At 42.9% G+C, this 24,903-nt stretch overlaps 1 protein-coding gene across 4 annotated transcripts in view; it reads right to left on the reverse strand.

Annotated features, from left to right (window-relative positions):
* PHC3 (polyhomeotic homolog 3) overlaps positions 1-20,640 on the reverse strand; it is a 73,894-nt gene extending 53,254 nt beyond the window's left edge. For all 4 annotated transcript variants that reach the window (XM_043992039.1, XM_043992038.1, XM_043992037.1 and 1 more), the window contains exons 1-5: positions 20,570-20,640; positions 16,838-17,003; positions 12,899-13,054; positions 11,991-12,068; positions 1,120-1,278 (exon numbers count right to left, since the gene is read on the reverse strand). In XM_043992039.1, the coding sequence (XP_043847974.1) occupies positions 1,120-1,278; positions 11,991-12,068; positions 12,899-13,054; positions 16,838-17,003; positions 20,570-20,583 (573 nt within the window). In that variant the 5' untranslated portion in view covers positions 20,584-20,640. The remainder of the gene's footprint in view (positions 1-1,119; positions 1,279-11,990; positions 12,069-12,898; positions 13,055-16,837; positions 17,004-20,569) is intronic.
* Positions 20,641-24,903: the final 4,263 nt, after the last annotated feature.

The raw sequence follows: 24,903 nt of genomic DNA on the forward strand, positions 1-24,903 counted from the left end.
CATGACAAGTTATTTCAAGGTTTATGTCAATATTTTACTTTACAATTTATATTTAAATAAACATAAAATACTTCAAAAACATTTTTGTTTATATTAAATTATCAATAAAGTATGTTGCTAGTTCTGTACTAGGTTGAATTAAAGGAAATTTTAACATTAACGTATAATTCTCACAAGTAAAATTAAAATTCCATCATGTATATGAAAATCACATATGACTATGAACAGCCTAAAAGCCATAAACTTAATGTTCCTAGAAAGAATAATACGCATCTATAAAACATAGTGAAATCCTAACACTAGACACCTAATAAATCCATGGTGATAAGCTATGAAAAATAAAGACAGAGAACATTGTTTCTTGTTAGAAATTTGACTGGAAGTTTCTCGTGGCCTCTGGGACCTGATCCACATGAGGGTCAAGGGAGGGGGTGTTGGCCTCGATACCTCTGGCCCCAAATCCCACACCATAAATGCCACTAGGCCTACGGCAGTTTGCCAGCAGTCCAGTTTCTCAATTCCTCAGTGGAACGATCAAATTTGGCAAAGGAAGGAAGGAAGCCTTACAAGAGGACTCTCTCCTTACTGATGATGGGTCGGCATAGTCTCAGTACCATGAATACGTCTGAAGCAACAATAGCTGCTAAGTAAACGTTTATGGAATAAAATCTTTAGCTACCCAAACAAACGGGCAGAATATGAAATGGGGAATAATCAACTACAAGTATTATCAAGGGAAACCCCAACCTGGACTGCAGGTTTACAGTAAGGGACAGGGCAAAAAATATTTGCAAATCCCAAATTAGACACCTCATTTTCAGCTCCAAACTTCCAACCAAATTTGTAGTGATTGTATTCCCTGAAAAAGATCCACATTTCTGTCGGAAGGGTAACTTCTCTACCTTCAATAACTTGATGAGTTTAATTATTTAACAAACAAAAAATAGATATACAAAGTCTAAACACTATTTTATTGATTAAAACATTTTTAAAATATTAAAGCTTCCTGACATCTGTCATCATCTAGAACAGAAGAGGACCACTGCCCCACCAATCATTTTAGAAATGACTTTAATCTAAGAAAACGGACACTGAACATGTTGGCAGCTCATATCTTACCATTTGAGCTCGTAGATACATTTGAGCTTGGCTTGCCGTTAAGGTAGGGGATGTACTCCCTAGTAACATAGTCTGTTGGGTAATACTGCTGCTGGTAGTACTGGAAGCCTGGGAACGGCTTATTAACTGTGCAGGTGTAGGAGAAGTAGAGAGGTTGATCTAAGGAAAAAAAAATATTTGGTCACAGGCCAAATCTTTTGCTTTAAAGTGATAAAACTAGACCAAGCTACAGCCAGGCAATCGATAACATAAGTTTAAACCGTGGGTCCCCCCTTACCCTTTGCTAAATACAAAATAAAACTACTTCTAGTGAAAGGGGGTGCCAACCTTTTTGTAGTCCCCCAGATTAGGTAATACTTGCACCTAGGTAAGTAATAATAGCATGTACTGGGTAGTAACTAGATCAGTTTTTAAGGAAAATAATAGTATGTTTAAAGAAAATGTCTAACCTTCAAGATTAAAGTATCATTTCTCCTGCTTTTATAAACAATGATACATCATTATTTCAACATTCCACTTAATAACTAGTACCTCCTGGTAATTTAGTTAATATTACTTTTGCATAGTCTATCAAACTGAAGGGATTCTGAAGTAGAGAAGGAAAAAACATCATGAACTGCTGTAGAACCACTTGAGAACGAGAGAGAGAGAGAGAGAGAGAGAGAGAGAGAGAGAGAGAGAGAGAGAGAGAGAGAGAGAGAGAGAGGGGGGGGGGGGGGGAAGCCTTTGGCCACATCCATGCCTGGACACACATGTCTGTGCGAGGCAGTCGCCAACTATGGCATGATGTCTAAGAAAGCTTCTGCATAGTCCAGCTCATTCCAGAGGAAGAGGAAACCCTGTGCAGGGTTAGAGGACAGATTCACAGCCAAAACTGGGCAATAAAAAACCCTGAGGGGGCAGCTAGATGGCGCAGTGGATAGAGCACCGGCCCTGGAATCAGGAGTACCTGAGTTCAAATCCGGCCTCAGACACTTAACACTTACTAGCTGTGTGACCCTGGGCAAGTCACTTAACCCCAATTGCCTCACTAAAAAAAAAACAACAAAAAAAACCCTGAGGAGAGAGAACTGAGAGCTGAAACCAGGACAGAGTGAGAAGGGCTGGGGCCACATCCCACGTCTTAACACACTTAACTTCTCAAAGATCCCAGGTATGTGTGGAAGAATTAAAGGTGCAGACAAGCAGGATGATTTCAGAAAGGCCTGGAAAAACCTGTATGAACTGATATATAGTGAAGTGAGCAGAACCAGGAGAACATTGTGCAGTAACAGCAATATCGCTGGATGAAGAACTGTGAAGGACTGAACTGCTCTCAGCAATACAATGATCCAAGATAATCCCAAAAGACTAATGAAAAAGCATACTATCAGGGCAGCTAGGTGGCGCAGTGGATAGAGCACCGGCCCTGGAGTCAGGAGGACCTGAGTTCAAATCCAGCCTCAGACACTTAACACTTACTAGCTGTGTGACCCTGGGCAAGTCACTTAACCCCAATTGCCTCACTAAAAAAATTAAAAAATTTAAAAAAAAAAAGAAAAAGCATACTATCCACCTCCAAAGAAAGAATTTTCTTATACAAAATGACTAATATGGTAATGTTTTATATAACTGTACATACATAACATATATCTGATTGCTTATCACCTCAGGGAGTGGGGAGAGGAAGGGAGAGACAGAAGGAGGGATAGAATTTGGAACCCAAAGCTTTAAATAAAAATATTATTATTTTTAAAATAATATAAAATACAAAAAAGATACTAAAATAAAAATAATAAATTGAGTACCAATATATAAATTCCTCAGCTCTGCTAGTTTTATTCAAACTTGGGCACTTTTTAAAAAAGATTTTTTAAAATGGGGGCCAGCTAGGTGGCACAATGGATAAAGCACCAGCCCTTGATTCAGAAGGATATGAGTTCAAATGTGGCCTACGATACTTGACACTTACTAGCTGTGTGACCCTGGGTAAGTCACTTAATCCTCATTGCCCCACCAAAACAAAAAATTTTTTTCAAATGTAGTTAGGGTCTAAGGAATGATGTCAGATGCCTAGTGGCTTTTGAAGTTACATAAATTTTCTGATTAAGGAAGATTACAATGGTTGTACAACAATAAAAATGGTGATGTTATTTTGTATTTGAAATTTAAAAAAAAGAATCAAAGGTGCAAAATGAATGACAGTCTGCACTGAGAGAATGAGCATCCTCATCAGGTTGTTCAATCATGCCTGACTCTTCATGGCCATACTTGGGGTTTTCTTGACAAAGATACTGGAGTGGTTTGCTGTTTCCTTCACCAGCTCATTTTATAAATGAGAAAATTGAGGTCATTCGGGTAAAGTGACTTGCCCAGGGTCACACAGCTAATTAAGTGTCTGAGGATGGATTTTAACTCCGGTCTTCCCGATGCCAGGCCCAGAGCTCTGTCCACTGCACTACCTAGCTGCCCCTCCTCACTAGGGGATCCCCACAAAATATGAAATCAATTTCAGAACAAAAATAACCAAGAGATCAGTGATTAAAGGTATGATTAAGAGGCAGCTGCCACAGGAAAAAACCGAGGAATCCCTGACGTGCCTGTGTGCATGAGGAGGCCACAGCTACTGACAGGGAGGAGTCAACTCTCACTGACCCAGCAGGACGACACCTTGCTTAGGAGGGCCCCCAGGCAGTTACAGACTGTAGGAGACGCAGGAAACCAGAAAGCACGTTGGTCCAAGATGACAGAGAGTCTGTCAAACCCACCCAGCCTGCTGGCCACCATTCAATTATGGCTATCCGAGCAGGGAAGTAGGCTCCATCTGCAAAGCATCTGCACAGACCACGCAGCTCTGGGTGAGAAAGTGAAAGCCTGGGGGAGGCAGGGAAGAGCAGCACCCAAAAGGGGAGGGTGCAAGAAAGGCGTTTTAGTCTAGATGAAGTTCCTGCTTTTAGTCGACAGCCTAGGACCTTGGCTGGAAAGGCAGCACGCCTCCCAAGACCTAGAGAGAGGCCTGTCAACCTAATCATGGGGGGGACAGTGGGAAGGAGAGAGATCCAAAAATAAATGCGGCGCACAAACAAGAAGAATCTAGTTTTTAAAGGGCGTACAGCTGAAGGAAATGACACAGACCTGAAGCACAGTAGAGAGCATCTGGGCAAAGACTCACCCCAAAACCCCAGAGGGCTGTGACTGCGGCCATGGCTGTGGGAGAATCCCAGACTAGCCAGATGAAGGAAATGAAGCTCAGATGCAGACAAAGGCAAACAGAGTAGCAGTGAATGGCATAAACTGCCTAGCCACGTACTCTGAGTCCACTCAATGAGAGCACAGTATCTCCATGGTATTCTTGATCTGGGGGTGTCACTTTTCAGAAGACAAGGACCTTGGTATACCCAAACTCAAGTGTCATTCAGCAAAAGGCAAACTCAACTGGATGCACAAAATTAGCAGGAGGGTGGCGAGACTCAAAAGCATGTAACACATCCCAAATTAAAGAGGCTGGGGAGATTTAACTGTGAAAAGAGAAGATTTGGGGAAAATGGAGATAAAACTCTCCTGGGGGATCTCCCCAACCTAAAGCCCATCCCCAGCTGGGAATGTCACAAAGGCCCTTCTAAGCAAAGCAGCCTGGATCACTTAGGGAAGTGGTATCAAGCAGAAGCCCCGGAAAAAAGGATGCCTGCATCAGGAGGGCCAGCAAGTCAGCACAGGATAGAAGAAAGAACACTGGATGTGGAGTCACAGGGCCCGAGTGCAAATGCTGGCTCTGCAACTCAATTCCCAATTTGGCCACAAATCCCTTCGTCTCTCTGGCCTGTTTCCTCATCTGTCAAATTAAGAGGTTGAACTAGATATCTCCAAGATCCCATCCAGCTCAAAATTTAATTCTATGATTTCTAAGGTCCTCTCCAACACTAAGATTCCAAGACTTTCAAAGCCACTCACGTACAAAAATATACACATGGATGTGATCAGTAAAAAATTCAGATCCAAAAACCCAGCAGAAAATGAAATCGCTACTTCTCAGAGAGAAAAAACAGAACTGAATACAATCAAGAAAATTAATTAGTCCCCAACGGATTACTGTCCAAAGGCAGTTTTTAATTATGATTTTTTTAAATGGCTTAGTGCTATTTAAGAAAAATGGTTCCAAGTACTTTGTGTTGTCAATTATATAGATTTGATGAATAAATTCATAATACAGTAACACAGATATAAGAAAAGAATTAGGGCAGCTAGGCGGCACAGTGGACAGAGCACCAGCCCTGGAGTCAGGAGGACCTGAGTTCAAATCTGGCCTCAGACACTTAACACTCACTAGCTGTGTGACCCTGGGCAAGTCACTTAACCCCAATTGCCTCACCCAAAAAAAAAAAAAAAAGAATTAGGAACTGAAAATTTCCAGTATACTCTAAATACGTGAAAAGGCTGCTATGATGCTCTATAGACTGTCAAGAGTGGAAAAAAATGACGCTGTGGCTCATCAACCAGGCACTAAAGGACGAAAGGGCTTTGGTTGTGTCACAATGAAGACAATGGCAAGTCTCACTATACCAGCCCTGGCACTTTAGGGCCACTGTGCCACATCGCTGCCCTCCTTCTAGAGAAACACTCTCAAATAGCTGTATTTTAGAAAAAACAGTGAAGGAGAAAGTGAAGGAAAAAATAAGATGAGGTGCTGGAGAAAAGAAAATGGCCTGGAACATGTCCAAAATGTCATCAATAAGTTAAGAAACGTACAAGGTTCAACAGAGAAAACTTGAAATTAAAAAAAAATCCCCATTGTGCTGAACAACAGGGACGGCCAGCAGTCACATCGCACTTTCAGGCTGGTACAGAACTTTCCCTGTTCTCTCATTTGATCCTCCCAACAACCCTGTTATTATTACCCCCATTTCATGAAGGAGGAAACTGAGAAAGAGAAGTTAAGGGGACACACCCAGAGTCTGTGTGTAAACTCAGGTCTTTCTGACTCCAGACCCAGCACTGCTACCCAGGACTGACTTAACAGATCTTTCCTGCCTTTAAGATTTAACTGAACAACTTTTTTACAAGGACCCTCCACTGAAAATTAGGCTGTAAGAAAGGCTCACCTGCTTATAATCAAGTCAACTGCTTAACCAAAAAGAAGTCCTGGGGAGTCCACCCGCCCACAATTCTGACATCAAGCATAATAATGATTTTAAAAACATTCTTCAGTTCACTAAAAAACAAAACCACCTCAGACATGTGAGCTAGAAGAACTAAGTGGTAGAGGATGCAGAGATGCAACTTATTGACACAAAAGGAGCTGTGCTTAGGAGGGCAGCATCAAGTTTGAGGAACCCCCACCTCAAGCTGTCTCCTCAGCTAGGCCCGTCAGGATGACAGCCTCAATTCCAGTAACAGAATGCCACCGAGCCATTCCTGGCTTTCTTCTTGCCCCCCAACTGCCTGGCCTCCAATGTCTCCCAACTCAAACCGCTCTCTCCCAAGTGGCCAAATCCTGAGGCCTTTGCTCAGTCTTCATGCTCTGCGACCTCTCTGCCGCCTTTGACTCTTGATCACTCTCTCGTTGGTCCTCTCTTCTCGCTAGGTTTTTGGGACAACTCCCCCTCTCCTGGTCCCCCTCCTTTGTATCTGATCGCTCCTCCTCTGTCTCCTTTGCTGGATCCTCCTCCAGATCACACCCTCTAACTGTTGATATCCTTCAGGGGTCTGCCCCATCCCCTCTTCTCTTCCTCCCTCTCTACTACTTCGTTTGGGGATCTCATCAGCTCCCAAGATGATTCTGAGATCTATGGATCCAGCCCTAACCTCCCTGCTGACCTCCAGTTTCATCTCCAACAGCCTACTGAACATCCTGAACTACACAGCCTGTGGACATCTTCAACTCACCATGTCCAAAACTGGACACGAGCTCATCATTATCTCTTCCTGTGGGTACCGCCATCCTCCTAGTCACCCACACTTACACAGACCTGGGTGTCATCCTCGAATCCTTACTCTCTTACTCCCACCCTGACCCCAACAGTCAATCTGCTGCTAGAGTCTAAAAATTGTCCTAACAGTTCTTGACTTCCAGAGTCAGATATAAAGTTCTGTCTGATGTTCAAAGCCGTTCACAGCTGGCCCACGCCTCCCTTTTCATCACTCCATGTACTCTGTATGCAGTGACATGGGCAGATACGTCATCTCCCAGCCATCAGAGTTCTGAACGAGCTGCCTCTCATACCTGGAACACCCTCCCTCCTCCTCTACCGGCTCTGCCTTTCCTGGCACCCTCCCTCCAAGTCTCCGCTAGACTCTTAGCTTCTCTAAGAAGCCTCGCCCAATCCCCTTCATTTTAGTGCCTTCCCAATCGATCCTGTCTGTGCCTCGTCTGCCTCTGCCGATACACAGGGAGCCCCTCAAAAGCGTCTGCTGTCTCTTACCTTCCTTCGTACCCCTAGAGCTGAACACGATGCCTGGCACACAGCAGGCACTTCATGTTTACTGACTACTAACACACACGAATACAAAATAGACACAAAGTAGTATAAAACAAGGGGCTGAGAGGGGAGAGAGCAGCCCCTGCAGGGGCTGCCATATGCTTTCAATGAATGACTCACTCAAAGGCCCACCAGGTGCTGCTGTTTCTTATACTATCTTCTGTTTCTCCTCAAATGGATCAATCTTTGGCGGGCAGGGACTTTGCACTAAGCACTATTCATGTCCCTCAAAGCATTTCACAGAGTGATGGGCAGTAACAAATAGCCCACAAAACTTGCTGCTAGATTTCTAGGGGCATCCCAGAAGGGCCGCCACTAGAAGCTGGCCCCAAAGCTGCACCTGTGACTCCATTCTGGGCAATAGGAAAACACCTCTCAAACCTTGCATAAACAAACAGCTCTAAATCTGACTCCCTGTTTTGGTGAAGCAAAGATTATGAACAAAGAATAAAGAAATGACGTAAGTGAATTTTCTAGTTGACAGGCTATATAACTCAGCATCACATGGTTTGTTCCACAAAAACTGTTCAATGAACACTCAAATAATCAAAAACGTTTTAGTTGGAATGGATGTGAGAGGTGATTTAGTTCAACCTTCACATTTTACAAATGAAGTAATCAAAAGCCAAAGATGCCCAAAGAGCTGCCCAAGGTCACACATCCAGCTATTATAGCTTCTAATTAAGTCACTATATAGTATCAGAAACCAAGTATCATGAAATGAAGTGTCATATAATGACCTGAAGGAATCCTCTGCCTTCCTTCTCTGATTAACATGAAGAAGAACCTTCAACCATTCCTAGCTGCATTAAATTAGCTAGACACCCCCACCGCCCACAGTTCAACTCAGAGAGGCTTATCCACAAGACTAGGGAATGAATTTTGGAGGGCCTCATTAATGAAAGACTTATTCTGTTGGTGGAGAAAGTTGATAAGACCACAGATCTTTGGAAACAATAAAAGCATGCCATGATCAGAGACTGCTTTTCTAGTGACGTTACTGATTTCCCCTTTATATGTAACCCAGTCTGTCCTGGGGCCCAAACACCGCCCATCTCAGGAGCAGCTAGGGATTGAACTCCACTGACTCAGCCCTGGTGTGGCCAGGTGATGTCGACACACCAAGATACGGCATCGAGGCGGTACTCTGATGGCAGACTGGGATGGAGCGCTATCTCAGCCGGGTGGACACTCCCTTCCAGGGTACAGATCACAAACATCCATGAGCTTTCATTCTGGACAACTCTCATCCAATGTGCTCCCATAAAGCATCTACAGGCCAGGGGCCTTCTCTCATTCTCTTGACATTAAATGAACAAGAGTTGGGCTTACACACTATCTGCTCTTGCCACACAACCAACCCATCTTTCTTTCTAGTTATTTATCGGTGGTGACATCCTGTACACTAGTTTTATTGGGCAATTTTTGGTCAAGATTAATCAAGCCCACTACATAACTGTTTATTGCCTTCTGGGTAACCTTCAACTATAATTCTTCTAAGATAGTGGTTTTCTATGACTCAAAGCCTGACAGCATATCACCAGAAGAATACAAGGCTTGTACTTTCATTTTAGGGAGAGCCAAGAAAATGCTTAAAATCACTGTACGAGAAAAACAAAAAAATAAGGTCTCCTTTCAATTTTATCCTATGATACATATGGTCTTGATACTTAAACCAGGGATAGACAGAGAGAAAACTAAAAGCCTTATCCCTAATGAGTACTGTTGCAAACATTTTAAATAAAATATTAGCAAGTAGCTACAACAACTTATTAGAAAGACTATACACTATGACCGGGACAAATTTATACCAAGAATGTCAGGACTGGTTTAACTTATAGCTTATAAATATAATAAATTATGTTAATAATGTAAACAATAAAAACTATATGATTAGATCAAAAGGTGCTGGGAAAGCTTCTGACACCCATTTCTATTAAAAACTCTAGAAAGCTTAAGAATAAACTGACTCTTCTTTAACATAGTATGTAATAACTACCGTAAGAGTAAACAATATAAGTAAAGGAAAAAGAGACCTTTCTAATAAGACTGAGGTAAAATAAGGATGCCCATTATCATTATTATTATTATTATTAATAAACTGCTAAAAATGATAGCTACAGCAACAAGAAAAAGAAACAGGGGATACAAACAGAGGTGAAGAGGAAACAAAATTATCACGTTTTGCAAATGATAAGATTTATTTAGAAAAACTTAAGAGAGTCAACTGAAAAGTGAAACAATAACTTCAGCAAAGTTGCAGGATAGAAAATAAAATCCACACAAATAATCACCATTCCTGTATAACACCAACAAAACCCAACAATAAGAGCTAAAAAGAGATTTTCCATTTGAAATAACTACGTAAGACATAAAATATTTGGGAGTATATATACCACTAGGAACTATGTGATTCCAACTATAAAATGTACTTTGCAGAAATATAGATTGAAATAACTGGAGACATTACAATCTTACCTAAATTAATTTACTTATTCAGTGCCAAAGCAATCAAACAAATCAAAAGGAATGTTATAGAAAAATGATAAAGAAAAAATAGAAAAGGAAAAACAATAACAAAATTCATATAGAGGAATAACAGGTCAATAATCTCAAGGGTAATCGTTAAAAATGGGGTCGGGGGAGAGTGTCTATCAGTACCAGATCTCAAACTGTACTACAAAGCAACGATCATTAAAACAATTTGGTGCTAGCTAAAAAGGAGAAGTCAATCAGTGGAGCAGACTCAGTATGCAACATGCAGAAGCAAACAAACATAGTTAAGCAGCACAGTGCTAAATAAACCTACAGACCAAAGTTACTCAGGAAAGGATTACTTGAACAAAATTGCTGAGGAACTGGACGGCAGTCTGGCAAAAGCAAGGGTTTACACTACTGTGCTATATACATCACACTTTATATCAAGAAAAGCTCCAAATGGATAATGAACTGGATATAAAAGGTGACATCATAAACAAATCAGAGAAGCAAGAAAGAGATTACTTTTTGGAGCTTTGGATGGGGAAGAGTTCATAGTTATACAAGTGAAAGAGGATCACAAGGTAAAAGGGACAATTTTGATTATTCTAAAACTTAAAAGGTTTTGCACAAAGAAATCTAATACAGTTAAAATTAGAAATGAAACAGTACCTGGAAAAAACCTTTGAAGCAAGTTTCATTAACAAAGATCTCATTTTCAAGATATATAAGGAACAGATTCAAATCTAGAAGTTTTTCCTCAAAAGATAAAAATGGTGAGTTCTCAAAGAAGAAATCCCTCCATATATACACACAAATTCATTCTATTATGCAGTTTCACAGGACAATAAACTTGTAATTTTCCTTTTTCTAGTTCAAAGTAATGTCCTTTCCATAGTTCCCAATGACACATTATAGATACATCAATAATCAAAGCCCTAGTAGTGCTTAAGAATGAATTTTCCATTTTATTTAAAATTCTTGTTTTCTCAACAAGACTACATATCTTTCATTCATAACTAACTTTTTAATACCATAAGGCAATAATTTCATGGTAATTGCTGATCTCTTGCTACCCTAAAGAAACAGAATTTTCAGCTAGAAAATATCAGACTAATGGCCAGTATCAGTTCAGCATTTGGTGAAGGCAGAATGTTTTGTCAGCTTAGGGCATATCCTTACAAAACTATAGACCTGAATTCTTTTATAGCTTATTACTGTAACCTACTTAAGTCAATCTTAAAAAAAAACAAACACCTGCTACTAGCTCCATAAGTTTTTACCTAACCCAAAGTTATGTATTTAAATAGTAAAGTAAAACCACTTTCTTTACTATTCTTTTGTTTATTGTTATTTCATAAATTCACTTGTAATGAATTAGAATTCATTTACGAAATGAATTATAGCTTTCTCAGGCACAGTATACAAGAAGATATTTGCAAGCCTAGGTCAAATTATTTAACTAGGTTAGAAAATGAAAAGCGTACTTTAAAAATCATATCAATTGCACAGTTAGATAAGTGTATTTACTTACACAGAACATAATGACACATAGTTAATAAACAACAGCAGGGCATTATTGCCTAATATGGTGTTCTGTATACAATGGGCTCTCCATAAATCCGGACTAATTAGTTTTAACACATGGAATCAAGAAGTAGTCAGCAAAAAGGGGTAACAATCCAAAAATACAGATTTCTGTGTCATATGAGAAATAATCACCTGCAGAAATTTTTTTTTTTACATTTTGAGACTGAGGTCTCAGAAAATATTAGTTATCAACTTCTGGCAGGTGTGTTATTCCTTCTAAAGTTTGTTATTGTGCATCTATACCTCAAAGAGCTTTCACTAAGCTCTTTAAGGGTTAAACAGTGTTTTATTTTTGGAAAATTTAATAATCAAAATATTCAATGCCAGGAAACAATTAACGACACTTACAGATGTCTGGGACATGCTTGACTGTTGTGTGACACTCCCTGTAGGGGATGTAGATGGTCTCCCACTGGACAGACTTGCCTAAAAGAGCAAGTAAAATGTTTCTTATAAACTGAAGTTAAACCCTCATTGGCACTGAGTTTATGATGCAAAACAAAAAGACATAAGCAAGTCTGAGGCTCCACGGATTGCCTTGATGGCTAGCATAGTTCAAGCTTCTGACTAACGGAACAAGAAACTGACGAGGGAAGGAGCTTCTTTTCGCCTCCACTGGACCAATGTCGGCATGGTCACTTCCCTGCTTTCAGCTCAGCTCTGGGACACACAACTCTTCTGCTACGTCACTGACTTGAAAGAGAATCGGGAGCTGTTCTAGCAAGCCAAGGTTTCAGTTTCCTCACTTATACCCGGGACAGTTTGTGATTTAAAGAAATCCTACCAAGAAGCGGCAGCACCTGGGGATCTGCTGATATGCGAAGCAAAGACATTTTCAGATGTTTCAGCAGCCGAGCTCTTTTACATGCACCTAGTGAGACGGTTTAGGGTTATATGCAAAATTATTTTTAGTAAAACAGATCGTTGGGCTCTAGCCTAATAATAATAATAATAATATATGCCAAATATAATAATGCCAAATGATGTTGTGACTGCTAACGTACCCTGCTGAAGCCCAAGGTCTGCTACATGACCCTATGGCACTGATAGAATAATGCCACTCAAACAGAAATATTAAGCAAGGCAAAGTCTCTCTCTCTCTCTCTCTCTCACACTCACACACACACACACACACAGAGGATGTGTCCATCCTATCGTAAAATTTCACAGGATTTGCTATCGATTGATTTTTATTAGGAGAAAGAGTCACAGGATACTTGAAAACTTCGCATTCCTAACATTCAGGTCTGCCTCACCTGCACGGCCGCCAAACTCTGGAGCTGGGAGCTGCTCAGGTGCTGCTGCTGTAGTGCCGCTGTGTGCAGCATCAGGTGCTGCTGCTGGGCCGCATACATCTGTTGGAGGTACTGCGCTGCTGAGCTAGGGGGGCGGTGCAAGGCCTGTTGAATGACCTGGGAATTGAGAGGTAATAGAGAGAAGTCAAACCACAAAAGAGCGGTCTTAAACTAACACGTAAAATGTCCAGAAATGCATTTTGGCTATTGAGACATGCAGTCCTCCAGTAGTTTCCCAGTGCTTACACAGCAACAAGGCTCATCAATTTCTACAATTACAGATGCGTTTGTTGTTAAAAAAAACATTCCCTCTCTTGCAGCTAGTCAGACTTAGAGCAAAATATTTCACTAAAATACTATAGGCAAATTCGGAGAGGAAGGAATAGTTTACCTGTCAGATCTATGGAGAAGGGAAGAATTTATGACTAAGCAAGAGAGAGGACATTATGAAATACAAAATGGATCACTCTGATTACATTAAATTAAAAAGGTTTTGCACAAACAAAAGCAACGCGACTAAGATTAGAAGGAAAGCAGAAAGACAGGAAGCAATTTTTACAGCAAGTGTTTCTGATAAAGGCCTCATTTCTCAAATATATAGAGAACTGAGTCAAATGTATAATACAAGTCATTTCCCAATTGATAAATGGTCAAAGGATATGAATAGGCAGTTTTCAGATAAAGAAATTAAAGCTACCTACAGTCATATGAAAAAAAAAATGCTCTAACTCATTACTGATTAGGGAAATACAAATTAAAACAACTCTGAGGTGCCACCTCACACCTATATGATTGGCTAATAAGACAGAAAAGGAAAATAACATGTTGGAGAATATGAGAAAAAACTGGGACATGAATGCATTATTGGTGGAGTTTTGAACTGATCTAACCATCCTGAAGAGTAATTGGAACTATGTCCAAAGGGCAAACTGTACATACCCTTTTTGACCCAGCAATACCACCGCTAGGTCTGTATCCCAAAGAGATCATAAAAAAGGGAAAAGGACCCACATGTACAAAAATATTTCTAGCAGCTCTCTTTGTGATGGCAAAGAATTGGAAACTGAGGAAATACCCATCAATTGGGGAATGACTGAACAACTTGTAGTATCTGAATGTAATGGAATACTATTGTGCTGTAAGAAATGATGAACAGGCAGATTTCAGAAAAACCTGGAAAGACCAACTGATACTGAGCGAAGTGAGAAAAACCAGGAGAACATTGTACACAGTAACAGCAACATTGTACAACGATCCACTACAGCAGACTTAGCTCTTCTCAAGCAATACAATGATCCAAGACAATTCCCAAAGACTCATGATGGAAAATGCTCTCTCCACATCCAGAGAAAGAGCTATAGAGACTGCATGCAGATCGCGGCATACTATTTTCACTTGTTTTGGGTTTTTGTGGCTTTTCCTTTAGTTCTGTTTCTTCTTTCACAACAAGACTAATTGTGGAAATATGTTCACATGTATAACCTCTACCAGTTTGCTTGTCATCTTGGTGTGGGGGATTGAGAAGGAGAAAAAATGTGTAACTCAAAGTCTTATTAAAAAAAATGAAGTTCCAAAGGACTCATGATGGAAAAGGATCTCCAAATCCAGAAAAAAACAAACAACTGTGGAGTATGGATGCTGACTGAACCATTTCTTTTGTGTCTGTTGCTGTTGTTTTTCTTTTTTGAGTTTTTTCCTTTTTGCTCTGATTCTTCTCTTATAACATGACTAATGCAGAAATATGTTTAATGTTATCATATACATATACATATACATATATATAAAACCTGTATTAGATTACCTGCTGTCTAGGGGAGAGGGAAGGGAGGGGGAGGGAGAAAAATTTGAAACTGGAAATCTTATAAAAACAAATGTTGAAAACTATCTCTACATGTAACTGGAAAATAATAAAATACAAAATAATAAAATTCAAAAAAAATGAATGCTGAAAACTACCTTTATGTGTAATTGGAAAAATTAAATACTATTTACAAAAAAAATCACCAAGACTGAAATTTAAAGATGACATGCTGAAAGGAAACATTCAGAAATTACTTTATTCATGACTACAAACATTTAATTCATTCCTTCATATACCTGACCACTGTTGAAGAAAAAAAAAATGTGAGAACTTCATATGATGAATGGATCAATGACACTGGCCATACATGAAAAGAGAATAAAGAAAATCCCACTTTTCTGCTCAAAGCAGGGAACAGCCAGGTTTTTAATGGTTTCTGACATCCACTGTTGCCATATGCCAAAGTCACTACGTACTCAAATGAATCCTTAAGCCACAGCAAGGCAACTTAAGAGTGCAAGATCACAACACAAAATGCTGACAAACTTTTAAAAAAACCACACACGCAAAACAAATGACAAAAAAAAAACAAAAACCCAGTGGTAGCAAAATCAAGTGAACTAGGAAGGTTTGGGCCCAGACAGAATTTCCTGAACTGTTGAGCCAGAAAACCTTTTTCACAAATTCTTAGGAAACAGAGACGGGAATCTATTCCCATTCCTCCGCATAAAGCCAAAACCTCTCCACTTAGGGTCAAGTCAAACGCACTTTACATCATGTGGCTCTTTACTCATTTGTGACGTTGTTCTTACTGTACTAATGACCCTTCTACCCACAGTTCATCTAACATGGTACTTTCCTGGAGTCGAAGGAGAACTTTCGGTCAGCTGTGTTTCCCAGAACAAGCTGGCAAAATGAAATGTCACATACCAGAGTCTGCTCCAACATGTGGATTCTTTTTTTCCTGAAGAACCTGCCCTGGCGAAAAATCAAGGCTTTACATGCCCACTCTGAAAATACATACAGCTGGGCTTTCAGAACGCTCTGAAGCAGCTTCAGAATCTCTGATGCTAAATCAGGGCAGGGATAAGTATCTTCAAACTGCCACACTGGACAGCCACTCTTAAGCCAAGACCAACTCTTCCTTCAGGGAAATGAGCTGGTTCCATAGTGCAATGTTATTAAGGAGATTCCATGAAGGAGACACCAGTGTTGAGATGGGGAAGAAAGCACCTTAATCCAGTCAAAACTCTATGAATCTCCCTAGAGATTATGAAATCTCCCTAAAAAGACCTGGAAAATCTTACTGGGGACTGAAAAGACCATTCCCCCAAGCAATGAATTTAGAGAACGGGTTAGTCCCAAGAGAATACCCCAAAGTAGCTGGGAATGTGTGAATTTATCACCCTTTAGGACTCACCTAACGCCCCTAAAATTACCCAGCAATGACTGAGAGCTCAGTTGGCCTTCTCAAGCCCTGACTTTTCTAGCGGATGTGTGAAAGCATCTCTTGCACCTGACAGGCAGCGACGGCCTTACCTAAACCTATTGTGAGTACTGATAAAACATTAGGCTCACCCTCTGTCCTACAGAGCTAAACCCAGCGGACAAGCTGTGCCCTGAGCTTAGCAGGACAACAGTCCTTTGCGATCACCCTCTAGAAGATCTCACCCTCTGGGCTGGGCACATGATTCACCAGGTGTTCTCTGATCAAAGACAAGCACTGGACAAACTCGCCAAGTCCTAAGGTGAATCAAGCTTGTCCTGCTTGCTGCTCTCTCACTGTCAGAGCTACAGCTTACTGGGCAGTCTCCCCCCACTAGGTGGTGAGCCCCAGCACCTGGGTCTATAGCTCCTCCTTGCTTGCAAGCCTTTTCCCTCCCTTTGAAAATAAAACTCCCCTCTAATTCCTGACTCACCTGTTTCTGGCCATTCAGATTAGAGGCTGGTTCCATCCAACTGACATAAGTGAAGAACTTTGTGAAGAGAGAAAATATGTCTTGCCTTCCCTGCCCCCAACCCTCCTCAAAGTAAAACAAGAGCGCCCTGCCTCCTCCTCCTCCTCCTCCTCCTCCTCCTCCTCCCCATTGCTGGCATACCTGGACAGCATGGCGGTCCGAGCCACTATAAACAGAGATCTGTGGCTGGGGGGTTCTGGAGGAGGAAGTGCTAAGAGTGGTGCTGGCCGTGCTGCTAGGAGCCGTAGACACCGACGATGTTCCTGGGTTTGCTTCATTATCCATACTTGTATGATGCTCCTTAAACCTAGTGAAGGATGGAAAGAATGGATGTCAGGCCAACACCTGATGCCATGCCAGGGCTTTAAAAACAATCTAATTTCTCCAAAAATATGATGCAAGGCCCCAAAAGAACAGAGGCATCGACCCATTCGACTCTGCATACAAAACTCTACCTGCAGGCACACTTCCATGACTCAGAATTTGTAGTCACTCAAAGAATGTACATTCATCTTTGCACTATCAATGAAGTTTTTTTTTTTAAAGCAAATTGACCCCTCATAAAAATCACAAAATTTTGGCCATAAAAAAGACTCAGAGATCATCAAATCTGATGTCAAACACAGCTGCAACACTCTGGAATGCAACCGGAAGAGGATTAAAATAGAACTGGGAAATATTTAACAAAATAGAATATAATGTCAACAGGTGCTTTTCTAAGTCTATATGTGGTCCAAAGGAATTCTTACATGAGGCTAAGTGACCCCTATTTTTATTTGACTTTGACAACAGTGCTCTAATCAACCCTCACATTAAACAAATGAAGAAACTGAGTGCAAGCAAGGTTACATCTTCCAGGAGTCACAGATAGCAGCAATGCTGGCATTTAGCAGCATTCATTTCAGCATAACAAATCTGCTCATCACAAATAAAAACTATTCTGATCAGTTCTTTGCTCAGAACTAGATTCCAGGTGGGTGCCCTAGACTCCATCTCCCTCAATCAAGCTGAATTTCTAAGTAACAAAGCACTCATTTCTTGCGTTAATTCCCATTTGCCTTCTTTCCAACTATTTCAAGTTAACCTTTATGTATAAAATTAAATTTAACTGTATTGTAATTAGCAATAAAGACATAGAGCAGATTTGGGGAAACTGTAAAATAGAGAAACTATTGTCAATAATTTCCCCCAGACCTTTTATAAAAAGTGATCTTTACAAGGCTTTTCCTGAAGAATTAGCACAAGCTAATTTTGTAAATAGTATCATTTATTGAATCTTCTCAGACCAAGAGTTCTTCATTTTTCCCAATGTAGTAAACTCCCTTCATTTGTTTTGAAGTCAAGATCTTGATAACTGACAGTATCTGGTCCCAATATTACAAACAACTCTAAACATTTTATTTCTAGTCAACTTTCAGGGCTTCCGTATTAGTAGAAAAAAGTACCACCAAAGCTACAGATTTCCAGAAAATCACCCCTTCACAGAGCAAATGTGAGATCAATCACCCACATAAGATTCTTTATCTGTCTTCAGCTCTCTTTTGTGACTGGGAGATAAACAAAATCTAAATCACTACACACCAATAGCACTGGTGAGAAGACAACAAGAGTTCTATTATATGATAAAAAAGAATGTGGCAGAATGATTTTAATGCCCTTTAAAAACTATCCATATGTTTGTTTCCTTTTATGCACCAATCTCACGTTTTATTATCGACGGTAAAAACCAGATTTCCATAAAGAAATTACATATGAAAGCTTTCACATGAATTATGCTCCAGTTTAAAGCAAAAAATGTTTGATTTGATAATAGAAAATTCTACACATGCTGATGATTAAAATGTTTTTCTTTACTAATCTTAAAACAGTTTATAAAATGTATTTTATATTCTTTGAGCACCTTTCATCAAAGATAAACTATTTCAAAGTCCTTCAATAATCATTCTCCCATGATACAAATTATTTTCTCCACTTTATTAGGAGCAAAACACAAAGGTGAAATGGCTTACCATGAGGGCCCACAACTAGACAATAATAATACATAGTATATACACTCCTAATAATTTCTAACATTCCTGTCAATTGTGAAACTCCCCCAAATCTCTAAACGACAGTGCCTATGCTGGCACCATCAGCCATGGTGGGGTCTCACTCTAAGCTACCTAGCACCGCTGATTCATTCATTTACTAAGCATTCTATTAAAAAGCAGAAACCGAGCTTAACCTAACCCCAAAGCCTTTGTTGAAGCCTGACTACACTGACTACAGAACTCTTTACTCATTTTCTTTTTTTTTTTTGGCGAGGCAATTGGGGTTAAGTGACTTGCCCAGGGTCACACAGCTAGTGTCAAGTGTCTGAGACTGGATTTGAACTCAGGTGCTCCTGACTCCAGGGTCAGTGTTCCATCCACTGCGCCACCTAGCTGCCCCTTTACTCATCTTCTAAACCAGCCTGGTGCAGTCCAAGCACCTGCCTTCAGATGGCACCTCTAATGCCACCTGCAAGTCACCTAGTATCCCTGGGTCTCAGTTTCTTCATCTGTAAAAATGAGTTGGTCAAGATGGTCCCTGAAGTTTATTCCAGCTCCATTAGAATGTTCCTAAAACACTTAGAGGTACAAAACACAGAGTCTCTGCCCTTAAGGAGGTGAGGGCTGGGCCTCCTGCTGGTGTGTCCCCATATCAGAACCACCTATTTAGCATGTATCTATTTTGGGGTTCACCCCTTTATTCACCGTCTCCCTTCCCCTCCCGCCACCCCAAGGTCCTCCTGGGCAGGGAATGTCTTCTTTTTCTATCTTTGAGCGTGGTTCCTAGCACGGACAGTCAGCAAAAACTTTGAGGGATTTTCGGGGGCCTTGAGTGGGGAGTACAATCAGGCATTAGGAAAGGTCTTTCTTTCAAAGTCTGCAAAGCGCTTCGCAAACGGTAGAAATGCAGGGGAAGGGGCATTCTGAAGACCTGGGTTTTAATCCTGCCATGCCCTCAGTTTCCTCCAGAGTCAACGGGTTCTCTGGGCCAAAGGACGGCAGGGACCGGACCACCATCGGCACTTAATAAATGCCGCCTGGCCGAGCCCTCTGGCTGGGGCTCCCCGGCCCTACTCAACCCACCAGAGTTTGTTTCCTTTCGTTGCACGAGTGGGCCGTGAGCTCCCCATGGGCAGGACCCGGCGTGCCCGGCACTCAGTGAGCGCCCCCCAATCCGTGCCGGTTCACGGCTGCCTGTGGCCTGCGTGGGGCCCGTCTCGCGTGGGCGCCCCCTCAGGGGCTCTTAGCGCGAGGCCCGTGAACGTGGTTTGGAAACAGAATCGCCGCAAAGTGGGATCTCCGTCATTTCTGGGTTCTGGGTTTCCTCGGTGACGGTGCAAACCAGACCCCGAGGTGGGGGGGGGGCGTCCCCAGGCATCGTGGGGGGACACCAGGGAGTGCCTCCCACGCACACACCCCAATGAAGCCACAGGCCCCGGGCGGACGCGGTCAGCTAAGGGGACGGGGAAGGGGCAGAAGCGCTGACATCGCGCCTCAGCAGATGGGGAAACTGAGGCAGCGCGGGGCGCCTGCAGCCCCCGGCCGGGGCCGCCAGGAGGGGCCCGCCCGGACAGGCCACGCGTAACCGCGGCCCGCCGTGGGCAGGGCGGGTCCCCCCCCCCGCCGCCCCGCCCCTTCCCGGCCCGCCCGGCCCGGCCCGAGCGCCTCCCGAGGAGGCCCGGCCCGCAGCCCACCCTCCGGGTCGCGCCGAGGAGACCCCGGGCCGGGGGCCCCCGGCGGAGCGCGCCCCCGCCAGCCGGCCAACCCGCGCGCGCCCCCGCCCCGGCCCCGCTCCCGCCCTCGCCCCGTGAGCCGCGGCCGCCGTCCCCAGCCAGTCACTCACTCCGCTTCCGCCATCTTCTCTCCTCCATCACTGACGCGGCCTGCACATGCGCGCCGAGGGCGCGGGGGCGGTGCCGGTGGGGTCACGTGGGCGGCACGACTCATGCTCCCCCGCCCTCCGCCGCCCCGGCCCGCTCCCACCTCCGGACGCGTGCGCCCCTGGGGCTGCTCTCTTACTCCGCCCCGCCCTCGCACGTGCCCTGCTGCCCCAAGAGGAGCACGCGGAGCGCTTTGGGCCGAGGAGCCCTGAGTCCTGGGTTCGAGTGCTTGCTGGGCCCCCCGTAGAGAATACCGCATACGCACACACCAAAAAAAAATGGTTTCTGTCTATGAGCAGCCAGGAGGCAGAAGGCAGGAAGACTCCTCTTCCCGAGGACCAGCCGTGTGACCCTGGGCTAGTCACGTCACCCCGTTTGCCTCAGTTTACTCATATATAAGATGGGCTAGAGAAGGCAATGGCAAAGCGCCCAATGGGGTCGGGAGGAGCGGGTGAGGCAGGCGAGGTGACGCGACTTGCCCAGCGCGCTCCCACAAAGGGGCGGGGGCGCGATTCCCAAGTCATCTTCCTGCCTGTGCCCCCACCGCCGCCCTCCTCTCCTCCTTAAGTACCCCCTGGTCAGTTAATGTGTGTCTTTTGGCTAAGTGACGCCGGGCACCAGTCACTGGCAACTGGCACTAGGGAGAACACGCCAATGGGGGCGTGAAGCGATGAACCCCAAACCCCTCAGGGGTACCCCTAGCACTAGGGAAGATGGTGACCGTGGGAACTGGGCTAACTCCCGGAATCTGGGGGATACGAGGTAAAACGTCAGTGTTGCCGATGCCAATCGGCTCGTGCCCGTCCAACCAGAGGGACCCTTGCCCACGCCCTCCCAAGAGATCATCACACGCTGGGCGTCTCCTGAGCCCATCGAAAACGCTGGCCATCCGACTGTGGTCCCTCCCCTTCACCGAGTGTCCCGACCATTTCTGGTCTCACTCATCCGCGTCTCTCTTGATGTTTGATTCCTGTTTTCCAAAGCTCTCCCTGCTCACACCCACCATTGGCCTCTTCATCGATAGCTCTCTGTATTCATTTATTCAGAGACTGTTGCATTCCCTTTCTCAAATCTGAGCCCCTCCTGCCTTTCCAGACCGGTTATACCCTTCTCCCCTCCATGGGTCCTATGGCCCAACTACTCTGACCTTGAACAGAATGCCCCATCTTCATCCTCATGCCTGGAAGGCTCTGCCCCCTCACCGCCAACTCACTCTCCTTGTCTTCCTTCAAGACTCAGCTTAGATCGAAGAATGAAATCCTTCATTTCTCTCCAGGCTGTTCTCCTGACTCTCCCATATTTTTCTACAATATCCCAGAAACCTCTTCACCTCAGAAGCTCATTCTACTGCTGGACTTCACCCCTGGACTTTACACACTGAAGAATCCTCTGCCCCTTCCACTTCTTCTGAATGGCTGATTCCTCCCAGAAATCCCATTTGTGTTTTTGTTTGTTTGTTTTTTGTTTCCCCCCATAACAGTTTGTGTTTTGTTTTGTTTTGGTTTCTTTGTGAGACAATTGGGGTTAAGTGACTTGCCCAGGGTCACATAGCTAGTAAGTGTTAAGTGTCTGAGGTTTTGATTTGAACTCAGGTCCTCCTGACTCCAGGGCCGGTGCTCTATCCACTGTGCCACCTAGCTGCCCCAGAAATTCCATTTGTAAGGAGAAAACCCAGGCCTCCCTTTGCTTCCTTCCTCTCTGGGGACTCTGCTAGACATTTTTTTTTAATGTATAAGGTATTTTATTTTTTCCGTTACATGTAAAGATAGTTCTCAACTTTTGTTTATACAAGCTTTACAATTTCAGATTTTTCTCCCTCCCTCCCCTCCCTCCCCCCTCCCCTAGACAGCAGGTAATCTGATATAGGTTATGTCTATATATCTCTATACATATAGATATAGATATAGATATATACACACACATATATATACACATAATAACATTAATCCTATTTCTGCATTAATCCTGTTACAAGAGAAAAAATCAGAGCAGTGATGCAAAACCTCAAAATAGAAAAAAAAAAAAAGCACCCAAAACAAAAGAAATAATATGGTTCAATCAGCATCTATACTCCACAGTTCTTTCTTTCTTTTTTTTTTCTTGGATTTGGAGATCCTCTTCTATCATGAGTTCCCTGGAACTCTTCTGTACCATTGCATTGGTGAGAAGAATATAGTCCATCACAGTAGGTCAACACTCAATGTTGATGATACTGTGTACAATGTTCTTCTGGTTCTGCTCATCTCACTCATCATCAGCTCACGTAAGACCCTCCAGGTTTCTCTGAACTCTTCCTGCTCATCATTTCTTACAGCACAATAGTATTCCATTGTATTCATATACCACAGCTTGTCCAGCCATTCCCCAATTGATGGGCACCCCCTCAACTTCCAATTCCTTGCTACCACGTAAAGAGCAGCTATAAATATTTTTGTACATGTGGGTCCCTTTCCCCCTTCCATGATTTCTTTGGGCAAAAGACCTAAAAGTGGGATTGCTGGGTCAAAGGGTATGCACATCTGCTAGACATTTTTGAAAATGACCTTGCACGGGGTACCTTTGGATCATCTTCCCCAATTAGAATGTAAGCCCCTTGAGGGCAGGAACTGGGTTTCTTTCCTTAATTTGTATTTCACAGCGTGGCACATTGAAATACTTGTTGATTTGACCTTCTTGGGAGACCTTTCCTAGTCCAACCTGCTAATAATGTCTCCTTTTCAGATTACATCCACTCCATAAATATCCCAGTTATTCACATGTTGTCTCCATGATTAGTCTGTACACTTCTTTTTTTTTTTTTTAATTTTTTTTTTTTTTAGTGAGGCAATTGGGGTTAAGTGACTTGCCCAGGGTCACACAGCTAGTAAGTGTTAAGTGTCTGAGGCTGGATTTGAACTCAGGTACTCCCAACTCCAAGACCAGTGCTCTATCCACTGTGCCACCTAGCTGCCCCAGTCTGTACACTTCTTGAAAGGAGGGAACATTTTTTGCCTTTCTTTGTATGCAGGCCTGGCCCTTAGTCCAGTGCCTGACAGGTAACAAGTGCTGAAATGCTCCTTGACTAACAAAACCATGTGATAACCTCCATAAAATAAGGGTAGTAAAAAGATTGGCTTTTGTTTCTCACAGAAGTTTGGGTTCAATTTGTACTTTCCTGAAGGTAATCTAACCTTCCTGTTGAAATCTGGACCCTACTCATCCATTTGTGCCATCTGTCTCAGATATACATAGCAATGGGCAGGCTCTATCATTTGTCCATCACCCAAACTGCATGTCATTATTGTCAATAGACTGAATCTTTCCTGTGGCAAAAATACAGGATGCCCTGCCATGTTCCAGATGTAGAGATACATCTGTTTGTACTTATTGTTTGTGAATTATGAAAAAAGCTTTGGGGGGGGGGAAGCCAAGTGGTGCAGTGGATAAAGCACCAGCCATGGATTCAGAAGGAACTGAGTTCAAGTCTGGTCTCAGACACTTGACACTTACTAGCTGTGTGACCCTGGGCAAGTCACTTAACCCTCATTGCCCCATCAAAAAAAAAGAAAGAAAATAAAGAAAGAAGGAAGGAAGGAAGGAAGGAAGGAAGGAAGGAAGGAAGGAAGGAAGGAAGGAAGGAAGGAAGAAAAGAAAAGAGCTCCAGGGGAGCAAAATTCCACCTAGAAGACTCACTTTCAACACGATCCCTCACTCATAAATCAAAATCATGTAAGATGCCTTGAAAGACATAGGAGAGAGAACCTTGCTCCACAACCCTCTGAACATTAACATCAGGTGCAGCATAAAGCTGGGTGGTCACACAGTGATGGAGCAGATCCAGCACAGAGACCTAGCTGATGAGGGGGGACACTTGGATGGCAAGTTCCCCAAGATGCTTCTGTTTGGTGCATATGATACCGGTGCTTTATTATTAATCATTATGGTGGCACTAACTCCTGCACTGTCTGGAGTGCACCAGGTTTCCATCTGAATGTAGATCAAGCAGGAGATACACGCCCTATCCTCAAGGAGGTTACAATCTAGTAACACAGTGTAAGCATCCAGTACAAACATTTTTAGCAGTCCATTTCCCACAAAAGCAGCAGAAAACCGCAGCTCTCTGGAAAATAACAGAGTAGAAAAGCACTGACTCTAGAGTCAGAAAGTCTGGGTCTAGAGTTCCTGATGTTTACTCAGTGTGTGACTCACCTTACCTCCATGGGTCTCAGTTTTCTCATCTGCAAAATGAGGAGGTTGGAACTAGATGACACTGGAGGTCTTCTATCTCTATATCAAGGGTTCTTAGCTTTTTGTATGT

The sequence above is a fragment of the Dromiciops gliroides genome, chromosome 3 (assembly GCF_019393635.1).
Source record: "Dromiciops gliroides isolate mDroGli1 chromosome 3, mDroGli1.pri, whole genome shotgun sequence".
NCBI lineage: Eukaryota > Metazoa > Chordata > Mammalia > Microbiotheria > Microbiotheriidae > Dromiciops > Dromiciops gliroides.